This window comes from Ctenocephalides felis, unplaced genomic scaffold (assembly GCF_003426905.1).
Source record: "Ctenocephalides felis isolate EL2017-DRISC unplaced genomic scaffold, ASM342690v1 CF-g0.4_SCAFFOLD_01492, whole genome shotgun sequence".
NCBI lineage: Eukaryota > Metazoa > Arthropoda > Insecta > Siphonaptera > Pulicidae > Ctenocephalides > Ctenocephalides felis.
The window spans coordinates 43,321,916-43,348,972 of record NW_020537646.1 but is presented as its reverse complement, the minus strand read 5'-3'; the positions used below and the strand labels follow the sequence as shown (position 1 = coordinate 43,348,972).

The 27,057-nt window shown below is 28.7% G+C and overlaps 2 protein-coding genes and 1 pseudogene across 2 annotated transcripts; all 3 read left to right on the top strand.

Annotated features, from left to right (window-relative positions):
* Positions 1–1,772: 1,772 nt before the first annotated feature.
* Positions 1,773–3,323, top strand: LOC113370340 (histone chaperone asf1-like). The gene is made up of 4 exons (XM_026611007.1): positions 1,773–1,863; positions 1,945–2,079; positions 2,142–2,361; positions 2,919–3,323. The coding sequence occupies exons 2-4, from the start codon at positions 1,971–1,973 to the stop codon at positions 3,217–3,219; spliced, it is 630 nt and encodes a 209-aa protein (XP_026466792.1). The 5' UTR covers positions 1,773–1,863; positions 1,945–1,970; the 3' UTR covers positions 3,220–3,323.
* Positions 3,324–5,707: 2,384 nt separating this feature from the next.
* On the top strand, positions 5,708–14,079 carry LOC113371269 (transcription termination factor 5, mitochondrial-like). Its single transcript, XM_026611902.1, has 8 exons — positions 5,708–5,822; positions 6,713–6,944; positions 7,029–7,180; positions 7,255–7,592; positions 8,105–8,355; positions 11,424–11,648; positions 11,990–12,164; positions 13,990–14,079. The coding sequence occupies exons 1-8, from the start codon at positions 5,750–5,752 to the stop codon at positions 14,077–14,079; spliced, it is 1,536 nt and encodes a 511-aa protein (XP_026467687.1). The 5' UTR covers positions 5,708–5,749.
* A 10,766-nt stretch (positions 14,080–24,845) lies between these two features.
* LOC113371268 overlaps positions 24,846–27,057 on the top strand; it is a 6,123-nt pseudogene continuing 3,911 nt past the window's right edge.

Here is a 27,057-nt window from a genome sequence, read left to right as displayed (position 1 = left end):
GTTTTTATTGGGCGTATTGTTCATTTTTTTAACTTCCCGAAGAGTAAAGATTTCGCTAGAAATCCGATTTGAAAATTTTGTTTTCTTGATATTTCAAGTCATAAATCCCTTGACCAAAAATTTGGAAAAAGTATGTGAGTGTTGTACATGAACTAATTTTTAACTTACCGTTGACGTTTTCTTAAAATCAAAATCACCAATTTTAAGAATTCGAAAACCATTTCTTGAAATTCGATTGGGACAGGGAATTGAATATAATCAAATCAGTTATATAGTTTTAAAACTAACAGCAATTGCAATTTGTAGATAAATGCAAATTTTGTCGTCAACGTTTTCGCAAAAAATGTCAATCGATTTTGAAAATTTAAACGCTTTCTAAAGATATCAGTTGGAAATTGTGCTTATTATAATAAACTATAGTTTTTGGTATAGTTTTGGCCGTTTCTGTTAAATTAATTGTGTTTGTGCACTATATTTTTTACAATAATAGTTAACAATTTATAATGATTATTATAAATTTGATTTAAATATATTAATTGAAAAATGTAATGAAAGTTTTTAATGAAAACAAATTTTCAAAAACTTTATCTACTTGATGTTATCTATTGACTTCCCGCAGAGTAGTATTATTCGGTAATCGTTATAAGTTATTAAAATCGTTCAAAAAAACGAAATTGAACATTTTTACATATTTTCACGTTTCAAAAGTTTCTGAACATTAAGGCATACCTCAGAAAAATGGATGTGTGTGTGTATGTATGTATGGATACAATTTTTCGTCCACGTTTTCGGGCGTACGGATCAACCGATTTGAATGGTTAAAAAAGCATTCGATTCCTATTGATAGGGAGATGTGCTCATTAGTTTTTGGCAAAGGTAAATCCAGCCGTTTCGGAAATACGGACCAAAGAGTGCAAAAAATAAAAATCGCGTACGCTTTTAACGTCTCCGTTCCGTTAAACGCTTTTCCGAACATTTGATTTCAATGATCTATAAACATTCAATTTGTAAGTGGGGGAACAAGTGAATAGTTTTCGGCAAAGGCAGGTCCAGCCATTTCCAACATACGGAGCTAAATGTGCAAGAAAAGGCAGTTTTTGAGAGAACTATGCATCCGATTTGAATAAATTCAAAAAAATTTATGCTTGTTCTGATAAAATAATTGCTTCTGAAAAAATATTTCAAATTTTTTTTTCCAAATTTTTTTTCTTAAAAAAAATTTTTTTTTGTATATCGAAAATCAGATTACATTCTGGCTAAGTTTTAAAACTCGCTTAAGTATACTTCACTTCACTAAAAATCGAATCGAATCAGCCCATATATAACTTCTTATAAATATTAGACAGTGCTACATTTATAATAATCTATTCGAAAACATTTAATATTACTCGAACATTTCGTTACGGTGCGGGAAGTGCCATCCCTAGATAAATACGCATAAACAGCATAAAGCCGTTGCCTATGCCGATTCCAACTAGTTTTCTTACATAGATACAATCGGTCGATAAGTTCAAATAATATGTCGGCTAAAAAGTCGAGAATCAAGGTTATTTCTGAAATATTTAAAGGCTAATAATTAATTATAATACTTTTCTTTTATCTATGATTATAATAATCCTGAAACCGTTTTGATAAATAAACAACCTACCCTTAGTGCACAGGTTTATTATCGGCGCTGTGAACTTGTGCAAACATGAAAAATTTTACACAATAACCAACATTATAGAACTGAAATATTACGCGCCAAATCTAGAAATATCATTGCCGAATTAGTCAACTATAATTTTCTAGGTTGACGTTTTGTTTGATTTTAATACAAAAGTCGAACAAAATCGTATACATTCATCTCTTCGTGGAAAGTAGGTACGTTTGTGTCAGATAAAGTTAATTATTTGCTAATTAAATTTAATCATTTTTGATCAACGTTCATCTTTGTTGTTTTAGAATATTTTATTTCAATCTCGACGATAATGGCGAAAATTCAATTAACCGATGTTCGAGTTCTAGACAATCCAAGCGCATTCTTGAATCCATTTCAATTCGAACTTACTTTTGAATGTATAGAGGAATTGAAAGAAGGTTAGGCTTTAGGAATTGACGTAAATTGTTTACATGAGTTTTTATGATATGTCCGATTTTAGATTTGGAGTGGAAAATGATTTATGTCGGATCTGCAGAGACCGAAGAGCACGATCAGGTTTTAGATACCATTTATGTTGGACCTATTCCAGAAGGTCGACATATGTTTGTATTTCAAGCAGATCCTCCAGATGTTACTCGCATTCCCGAAAAGGATGCTGTGGGTGTCACAGTAGTACTTCTAACCTGTAGCTATAGGAACCAAGAGTTTATTCGAGTTGGGTAAGTGAATTTTATTTTATTTTCAGTAAGCAGTCACTGCTTGCTTAATTTGAACTACACAGATTCAGTAGCTACATTCTCATCTTTCATTTGATGTTAATTCTTGTAATAAATAGTAACCGTTCCATATGATATGGATGTTTTCAAGTTTATTTTAAATCCATATGTGAGGCTATAGTCTTGCTTTTCGATCAAATTAAAGTCTGCTTAAAGGGTGAATATACTTAAACTAAATAATTTTATAATAGTTATTTGTATTTACAGAACAATGAGTAAACAGTACTTGCAATTTGTTTGCTTGATATTTCAAATCTCACACATGTGAGTAAACTCACAAATATGTGTGAGTGCATTGTGAATTGATTTAATATGCATACAAGTTGGCAGTCTTTAATTTAATATCCAGTAGTTAGAGGATTTTTGCTCCACATATTGGAGCTATTTAGTACACAAATATATACACATTTCTTTTATTTCATATTTTGTTAAATTTATTAAACAAGTTAACTTTTCAAGATAATATTATGAAGTGAACATAATCTATGATTTATTTATAGGTATTTCATAAACAATGACTATAATGAAAGTGAACAAGAACTCCGAGAGACACCACCTGCAATTCCTCAATATGATAAAATAGTACGTAATATATTAGAAACTCAACCTAGAGTAACTAGATTCCAAATTAATTGGGATGACAATTCTACAAATGGTTGTGAAAATCCTAATGCATTTCCTGAAAGTGATGTTTGTGACAATATCACTATGGATAGTTCAACTACAGATGACACCTTACAAATGAGTGCAAGCGTTGGATTTAATGAAAACTCTAACTCCATTGCAGCAATGGAGTGCTAGAATAATTATTGGATAATTAGATTTTAATTACTTTTGAACTGAATTTTATCAGGATTTTAATACAAGTGGATCTTGTGAAACATATTTATATAAGACTTAATAACAAGAACTAATTTAGATGTAAAGCTATGTAAGTTAAAAGTTTCGTAAATACATTTTTGAAAATAGTAGTTTGCGTTAAATTTAACAATACTGGCTTTGTCATATCTACTGAATACATTACAATGTCTTCAAAAATGTGTAAATATTTTTGGATTTTATATATATGCATCATTTTACAGTATAAGAAATTTAGTAAAATTCTTTCACACTGAGGTTGTGTTATTTAAGCTGGAGTTGAATTTGCTTGTTTCTTTTTATAAATATTTATTACATTTATTAATTTTAAAGTTTTGAAAATAGTGAATGAAATATCTAATTCAATTCAAAAACATCTAATATCTATTTAGCATCTGAACTATGAAAACAAAACCATGCATAAATCCCATTTTTACAAATGATTATTGTAAACTGGGTAAAAATTCAATTTTGACTTGAGGCAAACCTCAATTGAGATTTAGCAAATTGATGTCTTTAACTGTTAATAAATGTTTCATCTTATATAATGTATGCGTAATCTGATGTAAATGTAAAATTAATGAGTGCAATTGTTTCGTAGCCAATTTTTCCAAACTCTAATGATTTTTACTTTTGTAGGCCAAATATTTAAGGATATTCATTCCTGTAATATATAAATAATAAAGAAACTGCCCAGAAGATCAGTTCACAACTAATATCTTCTAAACACTTTTTGATTTTTCAAAATTTGTTTTAGGATTTATAGCAAAAACGTTGATGGTAAATTTAAAAACGTATCTGCTCATTATAAAGAAACGACTCAGAAAAATTAATAAAAAAACAAGTGCGCAAGTCCAAATTTTTGCTCACACACGCGCATACACACATACATTGTCCAGCTTCGGTGTCAAACGATTAAGAATGACTTGAAACGTTGAGAACTTAAATTTAACAGATCGGATTTTCTGGCAAAATCATAATATTAGCAAATCGGATTTTTTGGCGAAGACGTATTTATGTTAAGGTTAAACTTATCCTGTGGAAAGTTAAAATTTCGAATTTTTGAAAATGGTCGTTTAATTGGTTGCAAGTAAATAAATAGTGAAAGAGTAATGGTATAAATATTAACAGAACCTTCAAGATCAAAAAGGCAAAAAGTTTAATGCGAAAATATTTCATCAAAAAGCAGAAATCTAGTTTACCCAAATCTATTCACTATTTATTGTTACTAGTTTTTCACCTAAATAAAACTGCCAAACTAGTGGTGTATGGCATCGTTCATTAAGGCAAATTGCTAGAACTTTCCAAATTTTTTTTTAAGACATTACTTTTTATTAAACTTTTAAAAAATTAAATTTTTGAGAAATTTTAGATTTTTGAAAAAAAATTGGCTTTTTAGGAATATTTTTTTTTTTTAATTTGATATATTTTGGAAATTTTGAACTTTTTTCAAAGCAGTCGCACTGCTTTAGCTGCATAGTGATGCAATATCGAAGCGCGTTAGCGCCGCATTGCCGTCGAACGGACAAACTATGTTACGGAATCCATAGAAATGTAAACAAAATTGATACATATTAAAATCTCCATAAAATATCTGATAATTTGATGTGCATATATGTCTAATGATCATTTTTGACTGCTAAATGGCTTTTTTTTCTTTTTTTTACTAGATCACCGAAACCGCTAGACCTGCTTTCCCAACAATTTAATCAGTTCTCATTTTGTCAATACAAGTAAAATGTTTTTTGAAATATTTCAATCGGACGTTTGCAAAGTTTTTTTGCACTTTTTGCCACGTACATAGACCTTATAAACATATAATGTATAAATGTAACTCTAATATAAGGTCTATGGCCCCGTATCTTTGAAACGGCTGGACCTACCTGTGCCAAAAACTAATCAGCACGTCTCCTCTTATGAATAGGAATCGAATGTTTTTTGAATAATTGAAATCGGTTGAACCGTGTTCCCGAAATCGTCGACGAAAATTTGTATCCGCACATACACACACACATACATCAATTTTTTTTAAGGTATGGCAAAATGTTCAGAAACCTCTAAAACCATAAATTTTAATTTTCGATTTTTTGCGATTACACCATATAATTTACCCAGGACTACCCTACGGAAAGTTAATAATTAATATAATCGAGAGTTAATAAATATATCTCTATAGAGATGTAGGAATAATATGAAACCCATTTATGCTTATTTCTATGATGAAACCCACATCCATACATCCATACATATTAGTATATTGTCTAGGCATACATCCATGTCATAAATAAAGTCCATGCTCCGTAGGTTTATTTCTGTTATATTTTTTTTATTTATCTAGTTCTGTCATATGGTAAAACGTGAAATAACATAACCTACAAATGAAGATAAAAAGACTGAAAATAATTATCATTTGAAGATGTTTCTAAGAAAATCACTATTTCGTTTTGAATCATTTGGATGGAGGTATTTTAGTATGGTATCAGATGAGTCCATGGCCATAAATCAGTTTAATTCACAAAATGTAAAATTTTTTATGAATAAACTAGGTTAGTACGTTATTACTTTCTTTCATTTTAAATATTCAGTCTGTTTTTAGATAGATATATCTAAAACTATAGTTTTAAGTAAGCTGTTATTTAACATATATTTCTTAATATTTATTTTTCTTTAATATTGATTATATATGTTGATGTTCATTTATCTTATATGTGAAGTTTTTTGAACTTTTGTATTTATTCATATAATCTTTGGTATTATCTATAAAACTGAATCCTCATATTATTTTATTTTGCTTCTTACATATCTCGATATTCGTATACCTATATTTTCAAGCTGTTCTTTATTTTAGTGTTTTATGAGTGAGTTTTTTTGCCCACGACTTTCAGCATTTATATATTTCAAGTATAGTCTTAAGTTATATCCACCAAATTGAAACCATATATTATTTTATATTGCATCTTACATATCTTTTGATATTTATTTATCTATTTTCAAGCCATCGCCTGGATTTCCAAAAAGCATTCGTTAATTTTCTCTAATTTAGCATTTGAAAACTTGAGTTTAACATTCAAAATAAAGTGTATAATTATTCACCATGTTATCATTGTTTCAACAGAATTATAAATGTTGATACTTTGTTTTGTGGGAAAGTATGTATTATTAAATATAATCTTATATATTATGATAATCTATTGTCTTTATGGATTCATTATTAATGCTAACTCGAATTGCCATAATTTTATTGAGTTGCATTCTTAAAATTGTTTAAAATACTGGAAGTTGTACAAATTGAAATTTGGACAATCTTTTTTAGTACTTTGATTTCAATAATACTTCACATATTAGTAAGTTTATATTTATTAGTCAGTTTGTGTTAAATGCATTTAGATTATTACTTGAATATAATTTTTGATTAATTTAATTTATTCTCTTTTAGGACTAACAAAGCAACAAACATATAAAATGTTTGCACAGTATCCTAACTTACATACAAGAGATTTAAATCGTTTGGCTAATGCTCATAAGATGCTTCTTCGGTTTGGTTTTTCTATTCAAGATTTAAAAAATGATCCAAATGTGTTAACAATTCTTCCTGGCACAATTGAACAGCATTATATAATATTGCAAGAATCAGGTTTCAATAATATAACAACCACACATTTGAGGAGGTCATATATTGATCTACATATAGTTTAAAATAATTTTCATTAGATGGAATTAAATTATTTGAAGTAATTTTTACCTATTTTTAGTTTTCTAAGCTTAGGACGTAGGCCAATTAGTCTTTTGAAAGCTTATCGATTTATTGATGATGATTTGGTTGTTCATGAACATCTCTTAAAATCTTTAGACTCAGAATTTAAATTTACAACAAATGAAAATATTGATGATAGTTATTGTTTAAGTAAGTATGGTTGCATAATTATTGCTACCTATTATTTTAAATTTTTACATCACAATTACATTTACTTTTAACAGATACTATTAGACAAATTATTCTTCACGAATACCTGAAATGGTATCTACAGATCAGTGATGCTGAAACTAATTATTTATTTAAAACATACTCACGAATCAAAAACAAAAGTTTTCAAATTATGAGAAAATCATTAAAACAATTGGATGAAATTGGTCTAACAAAAGAGAAAATTAAAAGGAATGGTTTTTTACTACATAGTCATCCGGAAAATATAGAAAAAATGTTAAGTGATGTGCGAGAATTAGCAGGATTGGATATTAGAGAAGTTATTAAAAAATTGCCTAAAATAGCATTGACGAATTATGAGACACTACTGAAAACGGATAAACATTTAAAGGTAATTATTAAAAGCTTGCTCATGTTGTGATATTTTAACACATTAAAATTAGTACTAATTTTGTATTAAATTAATTGAAATATTTTCTCCTGACATGAATGTTTGGATTATGTACCTATGTGATGTAAAAAGATATTGCATTATTATTTTTATTATTATTATTATTTTATTGTTTATTGTTTGACTTTGTATACATGTACATTAGTCATATACATGTTATAAGATATTCCATTATTAATTAAAATTTAAAATATTTCTAATAGTTTATTTTAGTAGTGCAGTTCACTTATATTATGTAGATGCAATATGTTTTAAATTTATAACTTAGAAAAATGTTGGAATGTTTTGTTTATGATAAAATAATTTTGTAACTTCAATATCTTTTTCCTGAACAGTTTACAAAATGTGTTCCACAATATAAAGTTAATAATTAATGAGATATTTTTTCAAATATATTTTAATTAAGACAGCCATTTGATTGTTCTAAATATATTCCAAATTATTTTTTTCAGGATTTTAATATATCCAATGAAGCCATTAGAAAGTGCTGGGATATATATACTTTGGGCTCTGATACAGTTCATGAACGACTTCAAGATCTTGTTTCAATACCAGAGTTTAAAGTATTAGCATCACATCCCAGAATTGTACGTTTAATTCATTATCAGAAGAAAGCATTATCTAGATTGAGTTATTTGCAAGAGATGAAAGTCAAATGTGCAAGTCTGCATGTGCTGTCTTCTACACGGAATGAATTTGAGAAGTATGAGCAGATAATTTTAAATAAATTTAAATTATATATATATATATATATACATATATATCTTATATATAAAAATGGAGCTCTCTTTTAAATGTCTTAGTAAAACTCAAAAACGGCTAAACCGATTTGGCCAGTCTTAGTCTTGATAAATTTGTGCCAATCCAGAGATGGTCGGAAAGATGAGATATTATTTCAAAATCGAGTAAAAACTTTACATTTTTAATTTGAAAATTTTTGTAGAAGCGTAATTTAAATAAAACAAAGGACGGTGGCTAATACGTCAAATGTCAAACGTTTTTGTCAGATGATGTTCAATTACGTTTAATATGATGTTTTACGTGAATATTATTTAATTATGATTAAATTGTAGTAAGTAGTTTTGTTTGTAGTTTTATTTATATACAAAAACGTTAGTAAACGTTCTGACGTAAACAAATTGACGGATTAAAACATATTTCAAAAATATAAAGCGTTGTTATACAGTTATGAAATTATAGTATGTTATTTCTTAATATGTGTACTGAATTATAAAAATATAAAATCAAATATGTTTTTAATAGAAGAAACTAAAAAATTGCAATGCACACTTACATACTCTATTTTTATTAGTTTCGAATCGACGGTTGTATATAAGAGAAGTACTTTTGAAAAATGTTTTTAAAAAAATATACAATATTATACTAGAGCTATAAAATTTTAGTGTGTTATTATCTAATATATGTACTCAATTATAAAAATATAAAATCACATATGTTTCTAACAAAAAAAGCTATAAATGTGCAATTTTGTAAACAAATGCACTCTTGCATATATCCTATATATAAAAATGGAGCTCTCTTTCGAATGTCTTAGTAAAACTCGAAAACGGCTAAACCGATTTGGCCAGTCTTAGTCTTGATAAATTTGTGCCAATCCAGAGATGGTCGGAAAGGTGAGATATTATTTCAAATCCACGTAGAAACTTTACATTTTTAATTTGAAATTTTTTGTAGAAGTGTAATTTGAATGAAACAATGGACGGTGGTTAATATGTGAAATGTCAAACGGTTTTGACAGATGATGTTTAATTACGTTTAATAGGATATTTTTTGTGAATATTATTTAAGTGTGATTGAATTGTAGTAAGAAGTTTTGTTTGTAGCTTTATTTATACACAAAAACGTTATTAAACGGGCTACAAGTGATGCTAGACTAGAAATTCAAAATATCAACTTTTTTGAGATGTTAATATGAAAATGCACTTTTTGGCATATTTTTCTCAAACACGGTGCTCTGAAAGATTTTATTTGTATATACTCATTGGTATATATAACATTTTCTAGATTAGGGATTGTTCAAGTATTACATAAGCAGATTTATTACAATTCTTTACCCCCCCCCTCCCCTTTGTCAGCAAAAGTAAGCAAATTTCTTACCAAAAATAAGCAAATCAATAACCCCCCCCCGCCCCCCTATAGTGCTTACGTAATACTTGAACGGCCCCTTATATTATTTTTTATTTATGTTATTTAAATTCAGAATCTAAATTTGGTATCGATCAAAGGGACATTTGGTCGAATAACATTTTCCCAGTTATAATTTCCCAGAATTTATCGATGAATAGATAGTAATATATGAAGGTTTGGGGTTAAAAAAGTCCACCACCGATGTGTCAGAAACCAGTAAAGTTAAGCATTGTTTTACAACAATATTTGAAAGTAGAGGGAAAAAGATGTATAACCAGCTATAACCTTGATTCTTATGACTATCGGGAGATAAACAGTAATCTTTGAAAATCCATAATAAAAGTATTGTCTTCCGTTGGTAGTTTTTTCGCATTAGTTAAAAGTGTAATTATTTTGTAAAATTAAAATAAGACATTGTCCTGTTTGCCACCTTAGTTAGTTACCCCGCCTATAGGGAGAAAAGGTCTAAATAACAAATTTTTGAAAGACATCAAGTCATTTCTACAAATGATGAAGTAGCTGGCAGTTTTACTGAACGTCGTCAGATAATTGTTCGTTTTAAATGTGTTATTTGCTGTAATATAATTGTTATGGTTTTCACAATATAGTTTATATTTGCTCAAAGTCAAATTGGACCTTTGTGCCTCGCCCTGCTCTACATATATACTTTTTATTAAATTTACTTCAATTCATCGAATATTACTTTAAACTTTTCAAAAAGAAGGTCAAAGAAGAAATACTTAATTCATTTTCTATCTCTCCTCGCAAAAATTTGAAAATTTTGTATAAGCTCAGTAGTATTATTTACAATTAAACACAAAATCCAGAATCTAAAAAGAATCCGAAAAACTTGAAACGTAATCAATAAGTCGAAAGACCAAAAAGGACTTGGTTTGGAATATACCATGTTTTCTATAGAAAGTGTATAAAACTTCCAGTTTGATTGTATTGACAAAATATAGACAAACTAATAGGGTTTATAATACCTCATTGTATATAGCATTCAAACAACACATCCTTATACGCTTAAAGTATTAATATTTTTGATTCTCTAAAAATTGTTTAGAATATACTTTTGATAAAAGTGCATTATTTTTCATATATTGCGTCTAGCATAGTATATAGTTTATAGGCCAGGCAATTGTTTTAAAATAATATGCTTTCAATCCAAATCTTTGACTCAGACAATCAGTTTTACCCTTAGTTTATTGAATAAGAAGCATGTTGTACCATATGTATATCTATCAAGTTCAGTGGTACTGAGATTCGGGCAACATCTATTTTTTATACTACTCTATGGTAAGGATTGATCACCTTTAAGATTGTTTATAGTTTTTAGACCGTTCTTTCACTTTTTTAATAGTTTTTAATTAAAAAGCGTCGCCAGAGATCCAATAAAATAAACACAAAGTGAGGTATCGGTGTATATACATTCTAACAAAAATTGCAGCCTGTAATTATTATCACAATCATTATTTGTAAAATAACTTTAAAATTGAAATATATTTATTTATATATTTTAACTCCAAAATATGTCATCATTCAACAACTTAAACTATATTCAGTTGATGAACACATTTTGCATTTTTATTAAAATGTAATATAAAATTGATAATATTCCAGATATGCCCGAGAAGGCGCTGATAGAACAAAGGGAAAAGATTTAATAGCATATCTTATGAGTGAATTACAATTAACTAATGCAGAAATACGTGAAAAATTGAATAGGCATAACTATTGGTGCCATGTTCCAGTTGTATCAGCAGAAGCAACTCTAAATATGTTAAAGCAAAAATCTTTTTTGAATACACATCTGATAAATAATATTCACATACTTTTATATCCAAAGTGAGTAATTTTCTTGTTCAATATTATTGCTGGCATGATACATATGTTACTTTAATAATTTTATGCATAATTTTCATATTTACTCTATATGAAATTAGGCATTTGATAAATATGAAATTGTTTTTTAAATATTGAAAGCCTTAGATATTGAAAATTAAATGTCTTTTATATAATATAGTTGCATACCATTTTGATTTTACATATCATTCAATGTTATTATTAGTATGCTGCTTTAAATATAACTAAATTGAGTTTTATTTTACTTTGAGTATATTATAAGTGTTTACTTTTTAAATTTAGTTTATAATTTCAATATTATTAACCTCATTTTTTATTTTTAGAGCTGAGGTTGAAAGAATTTTAGAAGAATTATCATCAAGTAGAACACATAGTGATTTGCCTACAATAACAGATTTAACTCAAATTGATAGTAACAAGATATTGGCCTTGTGTATGTATATATTGGAGAAAAAACATCATTTTACTGGAAATGGTATTTGGGATGATCAAGCACAAGTAAGTAATTTTTTCAATTCTACATCAATAGTTATGATTGTGCACGTATTCAGTTATTCAAACACTCTAACTTTAGTTAAACCTTTAAATGGAATCTTTGAAATCCATAAAAATGGTTTCAACTATATTTTTTCAAGTGACTGTTTAAGACTAATGAAAATGAATTTTCATTTCTTTTACATTATTTAATAATTTGTTTTTGGTTATACTATAACATTTCGAAAACATAAAGCTAAATAAAAGGGATTTTTTCACATTTAGCTTATGTATATATATATATATATATATATATATATATATATATATAACCAGATTTCATTTTTGTGAAATCAATTTAAAAGATACACCATAGAATAGATCCATTATTTATGATTTTCCAACGCACTCCTTGAATATTTGCCATATTTGACTAAACAAGCAAAATTTACTTTAAAATAATTAAGAAAGAGGTTTATTTCACCTGGTTATAGATATTTATCTTAATTAGAAGTTCACATGCATGAAATACAGGTTTAAACATTCTGAAGACTTTCAAACGCTTCTAATATGATCAGCCTAATTGATTGGCTGTTTTTACTGTGATATATTATATTGATATTATCATTTGTTTTGCTTAAATTTTGTTATTTAGGTTTTTTGCAGCACACAATTTTATATATGGAATACTCGTCAATTATAATAATGTTACTAGAAATGAAATTTTATAAAACAAAATTAGCATTTCTAATGTTTTAAATATTTCGAAATATCTAAACATACAGTCTGCCTTTGGTTTGCTTCATTAGTGAATTAGTCATAATAATAATGATCGTGAACCATATTTCTATGCCAAAAGAATTAATTCATTAGTGCAGCATGTGCACCTAAAAAATAATTTCTATTTTTCAAATAATTTGTTACATAAACATTAATAATTTTTGTTTGACTTGTTGATGTTATAAAATAATATAGGTAATTAAGTTTTTGATTTATATACAAGGTGTTTTTGAACTCAATGTCAAGCCAAAACAGGGTGACTGTATTGAATGTAACTATCGTAAAAACAATTTAAAAAAAATATTCCATGCAATTTGCAAGTTATGAGCTTTTAATGTACAACTTAGAGCTCTGGTTAAACTGTGGGCATTTTTAGTTATTATGGTTATTTTTTTTATTAATTCTGTTCAATTAAACTTTGGAACCGTAATTTCTAGGACCACAGTCAAAAAAAACGATACAGTACCCTAAAATTCCTAGAACTAAAACTATTCGTTAAACTATGAATTTAAAATTTTCAAAATCGATACACTTTAAAAGGCCGTTATTTGAAAAAAAAAATCAATGTACTTTGGCAAGTTCCATTAATAATTCAAAAAAATTATATTGTGCAATTCTGATTAAATTTTAATAAAAGTTGCCAAGCCATTTTAGTAAATTTTTTTAAAAGGCCTTTCAAAGCCTATCAATATTGAAAATTTTAAATTCATAGTTTAAAATTAGCAAACTTGGAGCAATTGTTTCATTATTTTTTAGAACTATTTAACGATTACTGTTTCAGAATTTAAATGAACAAAATCAATAAAAATTTACCCCAATAACCGAAATAATCATAGTTCGACCAAAGCTATAGCTTGTACCTAAGGGCTCTTAATATTAAAATTGCATGGGATATTTTTTTTCTTTTTTTTCATGATAGTTATCAGTACTGTCACCCCATTTTGGCTTGACATTGAATTCTGGGACACTCTATATATACTTCTAGAGCACATATAAAGATCAAGTTCGGCTATTTGTAATCGTAATTAATTTTTGTAGCTTTGATGATTGTGTATTTCATTTTATTAAGGATCAAACTACAACGATTGACGCAGGTACATCATTACCGCTGGAGACTCTTGGTCGGAATATCAATTATAGGTATATGTCTAAGAATTAATCTATAAATTATTTATTTAAAAAAATGTTGCTTATATAATAATATTTTAAATTTGTATTGTTCTTATAATAATAAATTTTATTCGATAAATTTATATTCGATATGTTTATGTTTCCACCAGATCATCTGATTTGTTAATTTCCCGAAGGAGAAGTTTGTTTTCATCAAAAAATCTGATTCGATAATTTTATGTTTTCTCGACGTTTCAAGCCATTCTGAATCGAATGAGACCAAATTTGGAAAAAGTATGTGTGTGCGTGTGCGTGTACGAGTATGTGAACAGATTTTTTGCCGTAAATCGACGTTTTCTCAAAAACGGCTGGATGAAAACTAATCGACTGGATGAAGACTATTGTTTGTCAGTTTTGTGCGACGATCGGCAAAGCCGTTTCTTTATTAATGTCAGAAAAGTGTAAAATTTTCGTCCACGTTTTAGCCCGCAATTCTGAATCGATTTTGAAAATTCAAAAACCGTTCGAAAGATATTGGTTGGGAATTGAGCTGATTAGTTTTTGGTAGAGATCGGCCGGACTGTTTTCTTATAATAGTGTTAAAAAAAATATTTTGACGATTTTTGTTATTATTTTTTGAAAGTAGATACCATAGACTTATAGATCATACTAAAATATTAAGGCCTTGCGACAACTCGTTTAGCTTCAAAAATTCGTCAAAATTTTGCAAAAATTAGTATCGTTTTTTGGCATTTGTCAAAATTAGACCTTTCATCGAAACTCCTGAGCCGATTTTAGAAATTTAGAAACCATTTGATGTATCTCGATGTGGATTATCGTTTCTCAGTTTTTTGCGAACATTTATGTTTTCTTAACATTTCAAGTCATTCGGAATCGTTTAATATCAAGATTGGAAAAAGCATGTGTGCGTATGTATTTGAGCCAAAATTTGTCCTTTTGCCGACGTTTTCTCAAAAATGTCTGCGTCGATTCCGTTTCTTTATAATAATATATTTTATAATTAGTAGATAAGTGCAGAATCTTTCTGTCACTTTTTCACAAAAAATTCTGATTCGAAGTTGAAAATCAAAAAGAAAAACGCTCGATATCAGTTGAAAATCGTACTGATCAGTTTTTGGTAAAGATTGGGAGGCCTTTTCTTCATTATTAATTGTTGATTTTTTATAGAGATAATATAGTCATATCATATCATATTATAAGCTTACGAACAGTTAGACCAAGAGCCAGTGAACCTTTTGAATAACGGTGTTCCTGTAAGGCTGAAAACTTTTGTACAGGTGATTCTTAACGTGCTAAGTACGGAAACGACGGTCTGGCAGGTTTTAGCCCTGCACATCATGGTCGTCCAGGCGTTTGAAAGTGTAAAAAATACCCGAAAATTAAACTTGTTCCTGTAAGGTTCAAATTTTTATACGATGTAATTCACTCATTGAGAAGTTCGAAAATCAATCTGCCAGACCATTTCGACCTGCACAAGTACCTGCCAGACGAGCCGGAAAGTGAGCAAAAAATGCCCCAAAATAAACTTTGTCCTGTAAAGCTGGAATTTACATATGTGTTTATCTAAGCAATTCGAAAAAGGTCTGTGCAATTGCCAGACCATTCTGGCTAGCATAAGCCCTTGCCAGACGAGGGCAAAAATGCTATGGCGGGAGGGCGAATAATAGGCGTTGCGTGAAAACTTAGCATATATTCAAACTATATTATAAGAAATTACAAATTATGGTCAAAATAAATTTGATTAGTTACAATGAAATATATATCACCATGATTTAATCATCATTATCAGATATATCGCTAATTAATACTTCAATTCAGGCTTCTATTGAGTAGCTATTGAATTTTATGAAAATAGGTGAAAATTGGAAAAAAACATTCATTTCTGAATGTTCAACGGAGGGTAAGAGATTTGAAGAAAAAATTTCACAGGTGAAAATTATGAATTTCTTCTTCAGAAAAAAAGAAGAAACCTATTAAAGCTAATAATAAAATTCACGAAATTCGTGTCCAACGTGATTTGGTTGGTCGCCTATTAGCGCGATAAATCCAATAAAATATTGATCTTGAAAAAATATTATCATATCCCATTACAATTGTTAGCTTCCCGAAAAAGTTTGTTTTCATCAAAAAATCTGATTCGTTAATTTTATGTTTTCTCGACGTTTCAAGCCATTCTGAATCGAATGAGACCAAATTTGGAAAAAGTATGTATGTGTGAACAGATTTTTTTCCGTAAGTAAATCGACGTTTTCTCAAAAACGACTGGACCGATTTAAAAATTCATCAAAATTTGCAGAAAATAATATCGCTTTTTTTGGCATTTATCAAAATTAGACCTTTTATCGACGTTTGCTCAAAAACGCCTGAACCCATTTCAGAAATTCAAAAGCCATTTGATGTACCTCGATGAGGACTATCGTTTGTCTGTTTAGTGCGACGATCTGCCGTTTCTTTGTAATTTGGAGAAATTGTTAAACTTTTCGTCCACATTTAAGCTCATACCACCGAATTGATTTTAAAAAATCAAAAAACTGTTCGAAAGATATTAGTTGGGAATGATACTGATTAGTTTTAGGTGAAAATCTACCGAGCCGTTTTCTTGTAATTTAATGTTGAAAACAAAATTTAAGCCGATTTTCATGGAATTTTTTTGGGGGATATATATATCATGGTCTTATAGAATTTAGTGAGATATTACCGCATTACGACAAGTAGTTTAATTTTAAAAATTCATCAAAGTTTGAGAAAATAAGTAGTTAATTTCACATTTGTTAAAATTAAACTTAGACAATTTACTTGGTATAACGCCAGAGTACTTGGTCTTAATGAACATACTGAACCATTGAAATCTTACGAAAACTGGTTCTTTGCTTTTAGAAAATACCCCGAGTTAACGTCGTGTTCGTTCGTTTTCAATTATCTGCAATAAATCCACTCGTAATACTTTTAATCACTCATAAATTAATTTATTTTTTATTGATTAAGTCGGGAAGTATATGTAACTTGCCTCAAGGCAAAATACGAATACCAACTAGTTTTAATGTCACTTTGCCACGCAAGATGGAACTATCTATAAAACCGCGAAATCAGCAATGATTGAAGTCTTACAAGCAACTGATAACGAAACTAAATATAACTGATTACGAAACAATTTGGTATGATGCTGTTGTTTTCCGATGGATTTTATTTACTGCATTCAATGAAAAATATACCAAAAACATTTGGTAATATTTCAAAAAAATAATGGCAGCACATGCCGCACGAGTAGATATAGTTTTCAAATAGTCATTTAAAAGTACCAACAATTCTTAAACCTCAAATACTGGCTGGATATTGATTGAAAAAAATTTGATTTCAATTGGTTCGTGGGAGATACCGTTCCTTCTTCAATTTTGAAATAATATCACAACATCCTTTCGTATTGCTGAGGAGGATGCCAATTTGTAATATTTTATATAAATTGTAATTTCTCATAATATAGTTTGAATATATGCTAAGTTTTCACGCAACGCCTATTACTCGCCCTCCCGCCATAGCATTTTTGCCCTCGTCTGGCAAGGGCTTATGCAGCCAGAATGGTCTGGCAATGCACAGACTTTTTAAATTTGTAATATTTTATATAAATTGTAATTTCTCATAATATCGTTTGAATATATGCTAAGTTTTCACGCAAAGCCTATTACTCGTCCTCCCGCCATAGCATTTTTGCCCTCGTCTGGCAAGGGCTTATGCTAGCCAGAATGGTCTGGCAATTGCACAGACCTTTTTCGAATTGCTTAGATAAACACATATGTAAATTCCAGCTTTACAGGACAAAGTTTATTTTGGGGCATTTTTTGCTCACTTTCCGGCTCGTCGGGCAGGTACTTGTGCAGGTCGAAATGGTCTGGCAGATTGATTTTCGAACTTCTCAATGAGTGAATTACGTCGTATAAAAATTTGAACCTTACAGGAACAAGTTTAATTTTCGGGTATTTTTTACACTTTCAAACGCCTGGACGACCATGATGTGCAGGGCTAAAACCTGCCAGACCGTCGTTTCCGTACTTAGCACGTTAAGAATCACCTGTACAAAAATTTTCAGCCTTACAGGAACACCGTTATTCAAAAGGTTCACTGGCTCTCAGTCTAATAAAACTGAAAATGTAATGCAATGATGTTGTATATGTTACTTTTCTCAAACAATGAGTAATATTAATAGAAATAGATCGTTATACAAAGTTTTATCAAAATCGTCAAAATAAACTTACAATTAGTTCAAAATTTAATTATGAGGAAACAGCCTGTTTGATCTTTAACAACAACTTATCAACGCGAATCCCAACCAATATCTTTCGAACAGTTTTTGAATTTTTAAAATCGATTAAAAGTGAACGAAAAAATTTACGGTCCCCTGCTAATTACAAAGAAAAAACTTGGCCGATCGTCGCGAAAAACTAGCAAGCTACATCGATAAGATTTTAAATCGGTCCAGTCGTTATTGAAAAAAATGTCGACGAAAGATCAAATTTTTATTAGCATATTTTTTTTATCTGGAACTTGTTTTGTTTTATTCCTGAACATAATAAACCACCGCTATTACACACACACAAATATCTTTTCCAAATTTGGTCTCACTCGATTCAAAATTACTTGAAAATACTTCGGGAAGTTAAAAAATTATTGTCATAGTTTCTTGATCTCAAAATAGCTCTGTGCTTAAAAAAGTTTGAAATGTTTCAAAGCAATGTGAATATAATATTATTGCACAAGTTAGTTAACTCATCGCCATGCAAAATTCTAATTATTGAAAATAGTATATAATTTAATTATTGAAACACGTATGCATCGCTAATGTGTTTCGCATACTTTTGCACAATGTACGGAAAAGGAAAGATATTATGTAAATGATCGTATGATTTTGTTACGTTATCTCGCACCTGTCGTGAATTGATAATAAACATTTTGGAAAGATATTAAGATAAATGCTAGAATTCGTCAAAACATAGATGTGGACATTGAAATTTGAATTTAACTTTCGATGAGGTGTGAGAATAAAACACGTTAATTGCGATTAGATTAGCAATAATTACTATAATTAGTTGACACTAACAGAAGAAAATATAATGGAGGTATCTTATCTGAAGTATATATTTAAAATTATCACATTCTATAATAAAGAATATCAAAAATGTTTCATTATCAGACATTCCTAATTAATTTCTGGAAAGTTTAATTTTTCGGAAATCTTTATGTATCATGTATGTAGTGATAGTATGCGCGTGCCAATAAGCAGTACAAATTTCGCAGCTCTACATTATAATTATAGAACAAAATATTGTAAAATCTATACAAATTACTATATATACTAAAACATAAGTTTTCATTAATCCTGTGTCTAACAAATATTATTTTGAGAATGGTTGGCAAAACATTTTCCTTATCAATAATTGCTTAATGACTAGGTTTATAAAGTTAAGTACGCTTGGGTCCAGTTTCATTTCATGCGACTTATAAATTGCCTCATATTGCTTATAAGCGGAACAGATTATTTAAAAGCAGATTTTCATGAACACGACCACAAATTGTTCATTATTCCGTGTATTATGCGATTATTTAGAAGTATATATTAGATATTTTTATTTCTTGTTTACTATTCCGAAGCCAAACATTGTAACAAACAGGGTAAGATATATGTTAGAGAAGAAAATGTATATAATTAGTATCATTTATATTGGATATTTATTTATGCATATCTATATTGTAGTAAATTCGTATTCCATAATATTAGTGAAAAAATTCAACAATATATTTCTGACATATAGTATTAATAATAATCGTTATATCACATTGCACATATCAACACATAAGCTCCGCATTTATAGTCATGCTTATAATGATTTTAAAATATAAATGATGTATTCAAATTATGACATTATTATTGTAGATAGTGAATTTGAAATATTATCTTTTTTGAATGGTATATATTATATTGCGTACCTATACAAAGAATATCTTCTATTAAAAAGTTTTATATTGTTATTTTTTTATATTAATAATTATCTTTCACTTATTGTTTTTATTCTGCTTTATTGTTTTTCTAATATTATTTTTATTATTCAGAAATTTTATTTAATTTACTTATTAATTTTATTATTATTATTATTTGCTTTTATTTTATATTAAATCAACATACTACGTATATCATTTTATTGAAAATTCTATCCTTTATTTTGTGCTTTTTTATTAAATTTTTAATTACTGTTACTAGATGTTAATTATTTGGCAGTTCTAACAAATATAGTAATAAAAATATTCCAAAACAAGAAATGGAATAAGAAATTCAAAAGTTCAATTCCTTATATGTACTTAGATTATTTTAACTGTTTCTCAGCTTATTGTAACCATAATTGTGAAAAATTGAAAAACAACATATTCTCCATGAAACTAATCAGAACTTAATAGTACTATAAACTTGTTGTGTTGTGACAACGGTTGTCCCATCTCTATTTTATGAATTTATTATTAGAACAATTCTAATTATTGATGACTAAGTGGTGTAGAGCTATTTTGACCTTGAAACATATTGCTAACGATATTCATTTAAAAATCGACTACTTATTGACATCAGACTGTCCGAAGCGGGTATCGAATCTGGAAATTCTGATTGAAGACAATAACTCTAATCACTAATCCACGGGAAAATCGTAACAATGACTTAAAATATTATAAATGATGAATTTTGATTATTTTTATTCTATCTCAATATACTTTGCGCTTTGATTTATTATTTACATTTATTTATTAAAATCATTCGTTCAAAGTTTAATTTATAATACTTAAAATTAGTTTATTTAAGTTTTGCTGCAACTATAATTGTGTAATATAGGAAAACAGTAATTTCCCCATAGAACAATTATAATCGGCGTTTGCAAAGAAGATATTATTATGCCATCATTACCAAAACTAATATTTAAAAATTCCTAAATCGTAAGCTCTATTCTTTGAAGATCTGTAAAAGTAGAGCTCTGACTATTAACGTATACATGAAATCGACTGACCCTCATCAATAGAGAGAGCAATTTTCATATAGCTGAACATATATAATATATTCGCCATGTGCTAGAAAGAATAGATAAATACGTATATAATTTATATTTATAAACTAGTGGGCATGGCATCGACCCTTAAGGCAAATTGCTGGAACTTCCCGTACGTTTAATCTTTATAAGAATTATACAAACTGAATTGCAAAGTTGAAATTATTTATTTAAAGTATATTAGAACAGAATTAAAAATATTTTTTCTGAAAAAAAATTCTTGAAAAAAAAAAAATTAGAAAGAAATTTTTTTCCAAAAGCAATTATTTTGTTGAAGCAAGCAAAAAGTTTTTTGAATAATTCAAATCGGACACTTAGTTCTCTCAAAAACTGACATGTTTTGCACATTTAGCTCTGTTTCTTCGAAATGGCTAGACCTGCCTTTGCTAAAAACTAATTACTTCTTCTCCCAATCATTACAAATTGAATGTTTTTAGATCATTCAAATCGGATACTCCGTTCTCTCAAAAACGATTTGTATTTTCTGCACTCTACTCCGTATCTCCGTAACTGCTGGACCTGCCTTTGCCAAAAACTAATCAGCTCATCTCCCTATCAATAGAAACCGAATGTTTTTTGAACGATTCAAATCGGTTGAACCGTGCGCCTGAAAACATGGGCGAAAAAATACCGGCATACAAAATAAACACACACATCAATTTTTTCTGAGGTATGCCAAAATGTTCAGAAACCTTCAAAACGTCAGGAAATGTAAAACTTTTCATTTTCGATTTTCGGCCCATTACTATAAATACCCTACGGGAAGTTAAAAATAACACATTCAATTATAAATTATGAAACACGGTAGATAAATATGATTTATGATATTATATAATTATAAACTGTGATTCTTAAATAGTTTCTTAAACTCACTATCTACAGAATAATTGAAAAAAGTAACCAATATATAAACCGAGACAATCATATAACATTAAATGTATTATTCTAGGTGTGTTCGATTCGTATGTACGCCACTGCCAAGTGGTATGATCTGTTCGCGTCCAACCAGAAACCCGGCGCATGCCGTTATGCTCACACAAAGTAGGAAGCGTGTTTATCTATACCGTTTACTACAATTTACACACATTGGCAGAGAGATATTCGTATTTTAGATTTTGAGTGCGAATTACACCTACTTTAAATGTTGCGAATTCTTGAATGAATGGTCTAAATAAAACGGACGATAGATCTATAGATCAATATTTTTTCAAAACCAGAATTTAACGAGTCTTATAAGCTTTTGCGATGACTTCTTTCAGAGATGGCAACCGAAACGGTTATCTTATCCCTATTTTTTTTTTATTATTGGACTTCTGTAATACTAATGATTTTTTATTGACGCCCTGAAAAATTGTGTTTACTTGGAAACATATTGGAGGCCATCCATTGATCACGTGATTGATTTCTAAGGATTTTTGTGCCCCCTCTTCCCCACTACATCACGTGTATTTTATTACCTAAAAGAAATCGTACTTTTCTTTAGTTTGGATTTTTTACTTGGGTACAAAAACTTTGGGTTCATGATGTTTTGTCAACCCCCCCCCCTTATCCCTTTAATCCTCCCGTGATTTATCGACCCCCCTCGCTAACTATATTTCAAGTTAAAACCGATGCGCTACTGTTTGACATTAGGCTCTACGACACGGGTGTTGAATGTGCAATTTCTGATTCCAATTCCATAGCTGTAACCACTACTAGGGTCAATTTATGTTTAATGATTCCATATAGAGACATATAACTATTTGATAAAATAATGCATAGTATCAAGGTGCAGTTCAGCAACATTATCAATATATCATATTAGAATAGCATTTCTACATTTATATGATTTTAGTATTTTTCCGAGATATGAGATCACAAACTTGCATTCTCTAACCCACATATCTAATAAGATTCATAACGTTATTTCTATCACATTGCAAAAAAGAACTGCTTTCACAGATGACACAAAACTCTAAATTTTGAAAAATATCATTATCGAGTGCAAGAAAGAACTCTGCTGAGTGCGATTATTAAACGCAAAAAAAACTCGATTGGTTTTGCAAAAAGAGTGCCTTCTACACAACGTCGTCGAAGGTAAAATAGAAGGTTTAGAAGAATTTGGAAGAAGAAGAATGTAGATGATTGATGACTTACGCGAAAAGAGAAAATACAGGGAAATGAAACTGGAAGCACCGGAATAGGAAGCATGGAAGCAGAAATTTGGAAAAGAAAAGGCATAAAAGTGTATAAAAGGTGAATAGTGGTAATAAAATTGAAGGAATCATTAATTTGAATGCTCTTATACCATGGGCCTGACTTCGGGCAGACTACCATTTATTATTATTATTATCGAGTGCATATTATCGAGTATAAAACGGTCTGTTTCATGTAACAAGAATAATTTGCATAAAATTAATAATTGTTATTATTTATCATTTTCCCGATTTCATTGTCTTAGAAATTTTAGATTTCATATATGATATACAGAACAATCCATTGCAATGTGTCTAGAAAGATACATGCTGAGAAAGCTCAAGATAAAAACAACTAGATTTATAATTGCTGCTTTGCATATTGTTTTTATTTTCATGCCTATTGTTCAAGTAATTTAATAGTTCTTTATATATTCAATGGAAATATTTAATGTTTTCATTCAATGACAAACAGTCTATAACAATTTTTTCTTGATATCTTTTGTTGGACGAATGAAATATACAGTTTCAACAAATTTTGCATTCTGTTTTAGAATGAAGGTTTCAAAAAATACTTTTCAAAAAACATGGCAGTAATATATTAAAACTCATTAGAATAAATGTGAGCAATACGGTAAACTGTACAAAAACCAATAGGAAGAAAATGTGATTCATTTTTTTCAACATATTGTGGTGAAAAATGTATGAGAAAAAGTGGATAAAAGATAAATTAAAACCATTAAAAATTAATAAAAATAGTAATAGTAAACAAACAAGCAGCAGGGAAAATAATATTTACATTTATTAATATAATATACTATGGAATTTTAACTAATATGAATATCATAAAGTTAAAGAAAAAACACTCATTACGAAAAGTCTAAAAAATAATCCGTTCATTGATAAAAGTTTGTTCAATCACTGTAATTGTTTATTTACTGGAAATAATAATATAGAGATAAAAAACTCGAATTCTGGAGATAAATGTCTATTACAAACAAACACAAAAAATATGTGAGTAGCATGATATATTAATAAAGCAGACAAGGTTAAACTAGGTATTTACCGTAATGAAACAAAAAGAGTCAACAAAATTGACGTTATAAGACCACCAAAAAGAAAGTATGTCATTTAAAATGTTACTCTAGATGTACAATGGAAATATCTGATAGTTTGGTATATGGAACTTTTCTCAATGTTATATGTCTTCTCGATTTACTATCTAGTATAATACCAGTATAATATATAAAACTTTTATTGAATCTACAAGTACATTACTATTTTAACAAAGTAGCAGAGCTTTTCCCTCGTCTGAGGTCAAAGATGCCAAACATAAATTGTGTGTAACAAAAGCTAATACTCCTTTGCGGTTGTATGAGAACCTATTTATATAAGTAACCTATTTGTTCTATTAGAAATCTATTGTCGAAATTATCATTCCTTCATGGTGAAATCGCAGGAAAAAGTTTGCAGGCATAGCATAATTTTTACGACTTCGTTTAGAAACTTCATAGTAATCGTTCATTTTTCGCTATGTCAAAATGTCATATCACTTAAACCGTTAGTAAAGCAAGAAATATAAAATATATGTTTTAATTTTAATACTATTTTCAACACGTTCGCAACGTACAAAAATTATTTTTAAATTAGTTGTGATATCCAAAATTTTATTAAACACCTTTTATAAGCGTAGTCAGATTATCATATTTCAATCGTTATATACTATAGATGCTATAGCATCCACGTCAAGTATTTCGCATCCATTTACGGAATTTGCTTGCCCAAGCTAATTAGTGACCAAGGAAAAGATAAGATGACACAAATATACCTAAGGAACCAGTCTTTATTTTGGTATAATAATTACAAAACCGTAAGGTTATCTAAAAATAAATTCAAACAATTGACTTTAAAATTTAAATTATATAGCATTCACATCATACTTCATCACAAGGAAAATACATACCACGTCCGCGAACGTGTTAATGTATGCAGTCCATAGAGCACGTAATAGAGAAATAGATCAGCAAACTGCTCAAAAAATGTCCATATTGAATTTAGATGATATTAAATGGTTTAATATTATACTTATTTAGTAGTAGTAAATGCATTAAAACTAAATATACTAAAATTATATAAAATCGTGGTAATAATTTATAGGCAAATGTATGCAGAATACCTAGATATAATTGCTTATATGATTGAACAAAATTTATAACTTCAAGTTATTATTTATCCTAAAACATAATTTAAAATAAGATTTTAAAATTGTACGACTTAAAAATATCTGTTTTCCATACTCCATCGAATATTTAATTCGATAATTCTATATATTTTTAAATTTAAAAGATTAAAAGTTTCGATGAATGTTTAAAACACATAGATAAAAAACAAAAATACTTGCGATTAGTCGTTACTTAAAAATTCGCGAGAAAGAATTGTTATACTTTTGATTAATAATTGGAATGTATACTGATGTAGATTGCTCTTTTGCTATTATGATTTGATAGTATTTAAAAAAAAAAAATATAGTTATTTCATAAATTGTTTAAGTGAAATCATATCACGCTAAAATAATAATTCCGCTTGCGTGTCAGATATAATTTAATATTTCACAAATGAATAGCATGCATCCGTCAACTAAGGCAGGAACACAAAAATTGTTAATGGTTTTAATATTTTTACTTTTACTTTATACTATATATTTCCTTTGTATATTTTGATTTTATTTTGAAAAATAATTAAACGTGGGAATGTAGAAAACATTTTATTGAATAGTTCACTAAACTAGCTCAAAAATTCCAATAATATATTGTTTGTATTTTTTAAGCATCTAATGGAATTTCATTGTTGTTGATTTCATATCCGTCTGTCAAATTGTAATTCAAACACTTGATTCTCTATTCCAGAAAAACAATAATAAACGGAATAAACAAATTCATTTGAAAATGAGTCTAAAATGTCATGCTAAAACAGACTAACATAGTTCTGCTAATAATTAATGAAAGACTTGACTGAAACTTAATTTATTAAAAAATTCCGAATTAACTTTATTAAACATAAGAAAAGAAGATCAACGAGAAAAAAAGAGATTCGCAAATTGTAGCGGTTATTATTGGACCTTTATTGCTGCCCCCAATCACCTCCATAGAAATACAGGAAAATGCAGCTTGTGCTACTGACCACTTCCATGACCAGATATAGATTTGAATAACCTTATTTATTAAACAAAGATGAAAATTTATGCGACAAAACTGCAGCAAATCTCAAAATCAGAAAAATGAACCCATCATTCCCATCGTAGAAAGTGAAAAAGAGGAAATTGCCGTTTTTGTTATGCAACTCTGTTATTATGAAAGTGCGATTTGCAGAGAAATATGCAACTTACAGATAGCGAAAACAATTCCATGATACCATAATAGTATATGGATACTAACACTAGATTGATGTTGTCTTAGGGACAGGTATTCGAATATGCAGTTAACGAAAGTCGTTTGATAATGTAGTTTTGAACAGAAAAAACGCAAAACGGCAATAATAAGTCAGAAAACATTCCTGGTTCTACTGACTATTACTTTGATAAACAACAGGTGATAGAGAGTAAAATAAAAAATATTTTTGAATGAAAAAATGAAAAAGTCTATAATGCGGAATGGAAAAAGTTTAGCTATGGTGCCTCACAGCCTCACAGCCTCACCAAAAATATAAAAAAAAATTCTTGCATATTGAAAATTAAAAATTAATCGTTGAAAACAT